This window comes from Palaemon carinicauda, chromosome 11 (genome assembly GCF_036898095.1).
Source record: "Palaemon carinicauda isolate YSFRI2023 chromosome 11, ASM3689809v2, whole genome shotgun sequence".
Classification (NCBI taxonomy): Eukaryota; Metazoa; Arthropoda; class Malacostraca; order Decapoda; family Palaemonidae; genus Palaemon; species Palaemon carinicauda.
Genome location: NC_090735.1, coordinates 32,066,009 through 32,076,008, shown reverse-complemented (window position 1 = coordinate 32,076,008; position 10,000 = coordinate 32,066,009). Strand labels below are relative to the sequence as shown.

Here is a 10,000-nt window from a genome sequence, read left to right as displayed (position 1 = left end):
ATCTGATTTGTCAAGTCTAGCACGGAGAAAGCGGGCCAAAGCAGAGGCCGCCAGGGTAAAAATTGCCTATGCAGAAAAACAAGCCATGATCTTTAAGCAAGAGGCTATGTTAGAAGAACAAGTCACGCTTAGAAAATTAGAACTTGAACAGGAAGCTGCTCATGCTGACCGGGAGAAGGCTGAACTGAAGGCTACCTTGAACCTTCTCGAGATTCAAAGAGAAGCTGCTGCTGCGGAAGCCGAAGCACGTGTCCTAGAATGTGACGACAGTCAGGCAGTAAGCCATCTTCCTGAGGAGACTGAAGACCCACTGCAACGTGTACAAAACTTTGTTAAAAATCACCCTGGTCCAGTCGAGTTTTCAGAACCAGCTAACCAGCAAGACAAGACTCAGACCCCAGTAACAGCACAGCTTAACTACAACGCTCCTGTTTTCATTCCAACTGTGAATCAGAGTCTGCTACCTGTGGTACATGCTGTCTTACCCATAGACTCAGCACTTCCAGAAAGTACAACTGCTCCTCTACCGAGACCTACTACTTTTAGTAAAAAACAGGATAGTATACCAGAATTCCTTGCCACAAACTCGATGGCGAACGTTCCTGTGACTAATGTGAATTACAGCCAGAATACCAGTACTACATCAGAAATAACCAAATTTCTCTTGCGCAAAGATTTACTATTTTCTCGACTGACTAATTTTAATGACCGGGCAGAATCCTAACACGTATGGAAAGGAAGTTTTAAGTGCGTCATCGGGGAACTGCAGGTGTCGGACTCTGAACAGTTGGATCTTTTGGTCAAGTGGCTAGGAGCTGAGTCGTCAAAGCATGCCATAAGTATAAGATTGTCTAATGCAGACAACCCTAGCAGGGGCTTACAAAGACTGTGGCAGAGACTTGATGAGCGTTACGGCACCCCAGAAATGGTGGAAGCATCCATCAAGAATAAACTTGATCAGTTTCCAAAACTCACGAATAAAGACAACAAACGCCTGTACGAACTTTCTGGTATTCTGTCTGAAATAGAATACTATAAAGAAAGCCCAAAACTCAGATGTTTGCTTGCCTACTTTGACTTTTCCTCCGGGATCAAACCTATCGTTAGTAAATTACCATACTGACTTCAGGAGAAGTGGGTGATGAGAGCTTCCAGGTATAAATCACAGCACGATGTTGCCTTTCCTCCCTTCAAGGAATTTACTTCCTTTATCAGAGAAATGAGTCGGATAAAGAACGACCCGGGACTCGACCTTGAGTCAAACGTTACATCATCAGCAAAGGGGACCTTGCTACGGAGTGTACCTCAGTTCAATACCAAGATAAACGTCCGTAAGACAGCAGTTGACCAAAAACCTGAAAGTTCTAGAGAAGAAAAGAACGTATGCATTCTTCACAAAACTAAACACCTATTGAATGAATGTCGTGGGTTCAGAATGAAGTCTATAGAAGAACGCAAAAAACTATTGAAGGAAAATAATGTATGCTACAAGTGCTGCGAATCAACCACACATATAAGCCGAAACTGCAATGCCAAGATATCTTGCAAGGAATGTGGAAGCAAACAGCATGCTACAGCACTACATATTACTGGAGGGAAATTATCAAAGGACATTCCCCAAGCAGCTCACGGCGGGGAGCATGCTGAAATGGCTGAAACTAAGACAACTTCAATCAACTCTTCTTGCACAGAGATCTGCAAGGATTATTATGGCGGTAAATCATGTGCAAAAATACTCCCAGTGAAGGTGTTCCACAAGGACAGTCCAGACAAGGTTGTGCGAATGTATGCCATTATTGATGACCAAAGTAATCGGTCTCTCGCCTCACCCGACTTCTTCAATCTATTCAACGTATGGGACAAGCCAGTAAACTACACTCTATCGACATGCTCTGGCAGAGTAGTTACTTCAGGCAGAAGAGGGAGAAGCTTCGTCATAGAATCGATACAGGGTGACACGAGATTAGATCTGCCAACCTTAATAGAATGTGATCACATTCCCAACAATCGAGATGAAATTCCTACACCGGAAGTCGCAATGCATTATCCTCACTTGATGGATATCAGAGACAACATCCCACCTATTGATGATAACTGTCAAATTCTACTTTTAATTGGAAGAGATCTTATAGAGGCACACCATGTGATTGATCAGCGCTTTGGTTCGCAAAGGGCTCCATATGCTCAGCAGCTAAAACTTGGATGGGTGATTATAGGAGAAACTTGTATCAACAAGCAACACATCCCAATTGAACTTAATATCAAATTAACCAACATCTTACCAAATGGTCAGCCATCAATGTTTGAACCATGTATCAACAATTTTGATATCAAAGAAAACTACTCGGATCCCATAAAACAGGATACGCATTCGTCTATATTTGAGAAAACAAAGAATGACGACAAGCCAGCAATGTCTTACGAGGACAAAATGTTCCTAAAGCAAATGGACAATGAATTTGTGAGAGACGCCAGCGGAAGTTGGGTAGCACCGTTACCGTTCCGTGTACCACGCCAGTCTTTGCCAAACAACAGACAGCAAGCTCTTCAACGGGCCATGCTATTAGATGCCAGTCTGCGAAGAAACCCGGTAAAACAGGAACACTTTCTCACATTCATGAGTAAGATTTTCGACAATAACCACGCAGAGCTTGCTCCACCACTCAAAGATCACGAAGAGTGCTGGTACTTACCATTATTTGGTGTCTACCATCCTAAGAAACCTGACCAGATCAGAGGTGTGTTTGATTCCTCTGCTAAATGTCATGGAGTATCGCTTAACAGTGTTTTGCTGACTGGCCTAAACCTAACCATCGATCTTTTAGGAGTGCTTATACGTTTCCGCAAAGAAATGGTGGCAGTAACAGCTGATATCCAGCACATGTTTCACTGTTTCCTAGTAAGAGAAGACCACCCCAACTATCTGCGATTCCTGTGGCATAAAGATAATGACATTGACAATGACCTTGTTGAATACCGCCTGAGAGTTCATGTGTTCGGAAATAGTACGTCACCAGCCGTTGCCACGCTCGGACTGAGGAAAACTGCTCAGGCATCAGGAAGAGATTTCGGCAACCGGGTAACGCAATTTGTGTCAAGAAACTTTTATGTAGACGATGGCCTTACATCATGCGGTACGAAAGAGGAAGCTATCAATCTCATAAAAGACACATAAAAGGCACTAGCCATGTATGGGAACCTAAGGCTTCACAAAATTGCCTCAAATTCTGAGGAAGTCATGAAAGCCTTTCCAGCCAACGATCTGGCATCAAACCTGAAGGACTTAGACCTAGAGGCCGACAGTAAACCTTTACAAAATAGTCTAGGATTAAGCTGGGATGTAAATACGGACGAGTTCTTGTTTCAGTTGTCATCTGAAAATAAACCTATAACACGGAGAGGAATACTTTCGACGGTTAACAGCATCTATGATCCGCTCGGATTCCTAGCTCCAATCATAATACATGGTAAACTTTTACTCAGAAAGCTAGTTTCAGAGACTGTTGATTGGGACCAACCCCTCTCTGACGAAACAGCCACAGGAACTTGAAAAGCTACGCATACCGCGTACTTATGTGCCTTACCTCAGTGAAACTGTCTCCAAGGAGCTTCATGTCTTCTCTGATGCATCCGAAAAGGCCATAGCAGCTGTTGCATACCTCCGTACAACCGACATCAGTGGTATACCCAGTTTGGGTTTTGTTCTCGGGAAAGCAAAGGTTGCACCGACTGGTGGCCATACCATTCCACGTCTGGAATTATGTGCAGCTGTGTTAGCTATAGAAATTGCACAGTACATTACAGATAACCTAGATATAAGCATAGAAACAGTCAAGTACCACACAGACAGTAAAGTTGTCTTAGGCTATATCAACAATGAAACCAGGAGATTTTACACTTACGTAGCAAACAGAGTGGAGCGTATCAGAAGATTCTCTGATTCTAGCCAGTGGAACTACGTGCCAACGCACCATAACCCAGCTGATTCAGCAACTAGATCCTTTGAAGCTCATGAAATTCACAATAGCGAATGGTTATTTGGACCAAAGCATCTTACTTTGCAACAGGAGGAAGCTTCTGAGACTAAGTTTCAGCTTGTCGATCCAGACAGTGACAAGGAAGTTCGCATAAATGTGGACATAAAGAAGACATGTGCTACACTTGCTCACAATATAGGAATAGACAGATTCCTACATTTCTCTACTTGGGACTCACTTGTACGAGGAGTTGCCTTTTTAAAACGGTTCTGCCGTTCACACAGGGCAGTAGAGACACCGTCTTTAACTTCAGTGGACAGTTATATCAACGCTGAAAACTTCATCATAAGGTCAGTACAATCGGAAGTTTACCGAGTGGAAATGGACTGTCTTCAGCAAAATGAACCGGTACCAAAGTGCAGTCAGATAGCCAACCTCAATCCATTCTTGGACGAACAAGGGATACTACGAGTAGGAGGCCGAATAGTCAATTCTGACTTGAGTTTGAAAGAAAAGAAACCCATAATTGTACCTGGACGTCATCATATAGCAATGCTGTTAGTCAGACACTACCACGGTAAAGTCAGACATCAGGGCAGACACTTCACTGATGGAGCAGTTAGATCCGCTGGATTCTGGATTGTTGGAGGGAAACGTTTGATTTCATCATTCATTCACAAGTGTGTGACATGTCGTAAGCTAAGAGGAAAGACGGAGTGTCAAATCATGTCTGATTTACCAGAGGATCGTCTTGAGCCATCACCTCCATTTACAAATGTAGGAGTAGATGCCTTTGGACCATGGACAATAGTTTCACGTAGAACTCGCGGTGGATATGCTAACTCCAAGCGTTGGGCTATACTTTTTTCTTGCCTATTAACCAGAGCTGTTCATATCGAGCTTATTGAAGAAATTAGCTCCTCGTCTTTTATTAACGCCGTGAGACGATTTATATCTCTAAGAGGTCAAGTGAAAATATTCCGGTCCGACCGTGGAACTAATTTTATTGGTGCAGTCGACAAGCTGAGAATAGACTCTATTAACGTAGAGGATGGACCTTTCAGGAAATTCTTGTACAATTCAGGAACTACTTGGATCTTTAATCCACCCCATTCCTCTCACATGGGAGGAGCATGGGAAAGGATGATTGGCATCACCAGGAGGATACTAGACTCCATGTTGTTAAACCATACCGGAAAAAGCCTAACACATGATATACTAAACACGTTCCTGACAGAAGTGTCGGCGATAATTAACTCCAGGCCTCTAGTACCTGTGTCAACAGATCCAGAAAACTCATTAATCTTAACACCAACTATGTTATTAACTCAGAAGACAGATTATATCTTCACATCGGATCAATTAGGAGACTTCAATGAAAGAGACTTGCATCTTGTAGAGTGGAAACGTGTGCAAGATTTAGCCAGTATCTTTTGGTCTCGTTGGAGAAAGGAGTATTTACCGTTATTACAGCAACGTTAGAAATGGATTGAGCATCGCCGAGATCTCGTCAAAGGAGATGTGGTCCTACTCAAGGACAAAAACTCATGTCGTACCCAATGGCCAATGGGTGTAATAATGAATCCTCTGAAAAGTTCCGACGATCATGTCCGGAAAGCTGAAGTGCGTACCATCGTCAACGGTAAACCGACCATCTACACACGTCCAATCGTGGATATGATTCTTCTTGTAGAGAACTGTCTATAATTCTGTATTTAGTGACATTGTATCCAATATTTATTATTTGATATAGTGATATCCGGTAGATATCAGACGGGGAGTGTACTGAACTACATTCATTTAATTAGATATAATAGTTTTTAGACAAACAGGAAGTTTGTTCTATGGCACAATACTAGTGACTTTTTGGTGGATCAATAGAATCGAAAGTATATTATATATTATAAATGTTATTTATACTTCTGCATTTATAGGAATGGTTAATTTTGACAAACATTTCTGTACATGGTCTAGAATTGCAACTGATGTTATCTGTGGAAACCTACTGTATATTTCGTTCATTTTCTTTTAACTTGGTAAAAGGAGATAATTGGTATTTAGAGTATTTTGTAAGTATTGTTTAGAACCAGTGTTCAATGCTTGTTGAGTGGTTCTTTAACAGACTTTACGCTTGTAATTATGTTGTGACAGGTTTGAGTTTCTGCTCTGTGTCAGAAAAGGAAGTCTTCAAAAGGTTAAACAAACTTCTCTGAAGATTAGTATAGTAATACCTACATACAGGAATACTGCCTTATAAGATATCTACAGGACAACTTGTTTGCTGATACAATTTGTGGCTAACCACAGCGGATGTAACTATAACATTTTGATTTGTTTTCTTGTGAAATTATATAACTATTCATAGATCTATATTGATATTTCTGAAATTTCTACTGTTTCATGTACAACTTGTTCATACTTGTAAACTTCACTTCCATGGCCTTGTTTGGACATTTTCAAAACTTTCAGACTTTATTTAGCCTACATTACTTATCACATTGTAAAATTTGGTTTATTTTGTATTTTTCAGTTTTTCACCCTCTTTGATTGGTAGAGAATAAATAAACATCAGCTCCTGATACACTTGTTTGTTTCTGCCAAGTCAATGGTTTAAACTTATTGGAACGCGCCAGTAAAATATATATATATATATATATATATATATATATATTATATATATATATATATATATATATATATATATATATATATTTTTAATGTGTTGATATATATATATATATATATATATACTCAGAGCTGATATTTCTAATGTGTTGATCAGGCAAACATAAACAGATAAGATAGATAGGCACACAGACTTTCATTCCATTATCATCAGTAATAAATAAAAGTTCATTACGGGATTAACGTGAATTCTAAGCTTCCTGATATTAAACAGATTACAGTCCTAAGTAATTCTGTTAAGTTTCTAATAAGGCAGAGAATGAATGTTCAAATGGGTGTCCCCATTATCAGCTAATCCCCTTAAGACTATTAGCGGATTTTGATCGCTTGACTTCGAAGTAAATTCGGAATGGAAACTCTCGGGTAGCGAGTTGAACCATCACTTTTGTGTTGATTAGTATTTTGCCCCCCCCCCCCCAAAAAAAAAGGGCCTGTCTGCTTATAACACTAATTGTAAGGAACTATTGTTATTATTATTATTAATAATAATAATAATAATAATAATAATAATAATACCTATTATTATAGGTTTAGGCTGTATCATGGGTGATGATTATGCATAAATTTTCTTGAAAAGGTTTTTATATCTACCTTAACTCTTCATGGGTTAAAAGCGTTACTATAGTTTTCATATATAGACTTTGGTTCTACGTGATGATAAATTTTCTTGAGACATATCTGGACATGATTTTTTTTTATATTTTATTATGAAATACACACCTACAATATTACATTTTATAATATATACATTATATATATATATATATATATATATATATATATATGTGTGTGTGTGTGTGTGTAAGTATATTTACATAAACCTTTTTTATTATATGATTAGTATTACTGAAACAACATTACCTTTTGATAACACAGGATTAAAAGAGGGTGTGCTCTCCATATTCACAAATAATAATATTAAACTGCAGCCTATGTAAAACTTGACTTGAAACTCCTGTTCATTCTGTTAGTTCTTCTCGTGATAACTCAATTCGAAATAAATACTACGCATAATAAATGAGATGAAATATGAATAATGAAGCTTAGATAAAATTCGAAATAAATCCCTATGAATATTTCCACCACTGAGGAATTCACATCAATTTCATATGTCCATGTAAAAATATTCAGGTTTCGCATGAAGCCTTAACCATCCGGTGGGCAGATTAAATGGCAAAACATATTTGGGATTTGATTAATGATTAGAATATTTCCAAAATTTCACGCACATAAAAATGATTTAATTCATACGTAGAGAGAGAGAGAGAGAGAGAGAGAGAGAGAGAGAGAGAGAGAGAGAGAGAGGGGGGGGGGGGAGAGTGACCAAAACTGTCAATTGGGTTCAATTCAAGTTTAGAACAATTTTTTTTTTTAAATAGATATGAAAAAAGGCCCTGCTGACATCAGTAAAAAAAATTATTTGAACGTTCTGACTCGGTTATTAACTTTCGTAAATTGGAACCTTTCTTCCTTTTGGAACAAATATGAATGTAATTTTTTTTTTTTTTTGCATGACGACAAGCTCTCTCACGGAAAACGCTTTCACTGTTATATTAGCAAAACAGTTGTTTGTCGTATTCATTCCGAGTTTCGTTTTGAAATCGTTTTTTTTTTTCCTTTCTTTTTGGCTTTTAAAATAATAGAAACTTTGTACCGAGTCTCAGGATGAATAAGTTGCGCAAGCGCACTCTGGAAGATATGCTGGAAACCAATAAGGGTTTCATGAAATGAGAGAATATTCTTCAGAAAACATTTGATGGCGTCGTTATTGTTGCTTATATTTATAAATTTAAGATCGATTTTGTTAGTATAATCTTTTATCATTTTGGAAAAGTTATATTCTGCTTGGATAAAATACATTATATGAGTAAATTATTATAGAATGGTTTTAATGCACTGAATTTATCAAATTAGTTGGGTATCTTAATTATATCATTATTAATTATGTAATGGAGTTGTTCCGCAAAACTCTAAAAATAAAGAAATAAATTATATAAGAAATTTGATCTCAGGATGATTTGAATTAAGATAAATTACTACAGTATTCTATCTGAGGGTTTTGCAGTTGGCATTCACAATTCATTTGGATTTCCTGAAATTCTTAGCAATATCTTGACGTACTCTGGTTAAAAAAAAAAATATTATTATTATTATTATTATTATTATTATTATTATTATTATTATTATTGCTGTTGTTGTTGTTGTTACCAGTATTATTATTATTATTATTATTAATATTATTATTATTATTATTATTATTATTATTATTATTATTATTCATCGATCAATGTCATGTATAAATGCGTCTGTATTTCAATGGATTCGTGTATTTTCACATACTATCATTAGCCTGTTTTAACAGTATTTAACATTTTCTAATTATAAGATATTTATAAAAGTTAAAGTTAATCACAAGAATAGAGCATCAGTGATCTGTGTGTACTCACAACAACAGCAAATGCAGATATTTGTAGTCCACTGCAGGAAAAAGGCATCAGATGTGTTATTCATGTCTAGTACTTAGCCAATATCATCACCACGTTGGCCAATACGGATTGGTGATGGTGGGAGGTTTTAGTCTGAACGCTCACAGAAAACCAACCTAGTATGGGTGGCCCTGATAAGTACAACTTTGCTGATCATAGTGATACAGAAACCATTTTACCAAGAGTGTTGTGGTGGCCTGGTGGTAGCGTCCTTGCCTGGAGATTGCCAGACTAAGGTTTGACTCCCGCTCAAACTCGTTTTTTCCTTTGGTCGCCGTTACCTCACAATCCTTGTGAACTAAGGATGGGGTGTTTTGGGGAGCCTATATGTCTATCTGCTGAATCATGAACATTCATTGCCTGGTCCTCTATGGTCCTAGCTTGGTTGGCTAGGTGTCTCGGGCGCTGATCATATGGTCAGTCTACAGGGTATTGTCTTACCTGATAGGGCAATGTTACTGTCCCTTGAATCTGCCATTCATAAACAGCCTTTAAACCTTTAAAAATATACCATTTAATCCTAAAAACACTTTTCTGAAAATGATTAACCAATTTACGTATATAACCAAAGAAGATAATAATAGTTGCCGTTCTATTTTTCCACCTACATAAACCATCATCATATTCCTCGGTAAAATAACTTTGGCGTAGTTACGCTGTCATTCGTCGATGATGAATACCCCGAAGTGTTTACGGAATCCTTTGAAATTCAATTCAATTTCCAATTCTATTGACAAGGAAATGATTCGACCTTAAGCATCAGCGCTGATGGAAAATCCTTGGGTGAAAATGCTGTCTGACCCCCCCCTCTCTCTCTCTCTCTCTCTCTCTCCTCTCTCTCTCTCTCTCTCT

General features: G+C 38.0%; 3 protein-coding genes across 3 annotated transcripts in view; 2 read left to right on the top strand and 1 right to left on the bottom strand.

Annotated features, from left to right (window-relative positions):
* The window catches only part of LOC137649655 (probable glutamate receptor), a 445,500-nt gene that overhangs the window by 133,806 nt on the left and 301,694 nt on the right, over window positions 1-10,000 (bottom strand). The gene's annotated exons all lie outside the window — the stretch shown is intronic.
* LOC137649223 (uncharacterized) lies at window positions 1,142-3,175 on the top strand. Its single transcript, XM_068382208.1, has one exon. It carries the CDS (start codon window positions 1,142-1,144, stop codon window positions 3,173-3,175), a length of 2,034 nt encoding a protein of 677 aa, XP_068238309.1.
* LOC137649222 (uncharacterized) lies at window positions 3,188-5,459 on the top strand. The gene is made up of 2 exons (XM_068382207.1): window positions 3,188-3,340; window positions 3,537-5,459. The coding sequence occupies exons 1-2, from the start codon at window positions 3,188-3,190 to the stop codon at window positions 5,457-5,459; spliced, it is 2,076 nt and encodes a 691-aa protein (XP_068238308.1).

Excerpts from the sequence above, each read along its gene's own strand:
- LOC137649223 (XM_068382208.1), top strand. The coding sequence starts at position 1,142 with ATGAGAGCTTCCAGGTATAAATCACAGCACGATGTTGCCTTTCCTCCC.
- LOC137649222 (XM_068382207.1), top strand. The coding sequence starts at position 3,188 with ATGTATGGGAACCTAAGGCTTCACAAAATTGCCTCAAATTCTGAGGAA. Across the intron at positions 3,341-3,536 it reads GTCTAGGATTAAGCTGGGAT|CCACAGGAACTTGAAAAGCT; the intron begins GTAAATACGGAC and ends CTGACGAAACAG.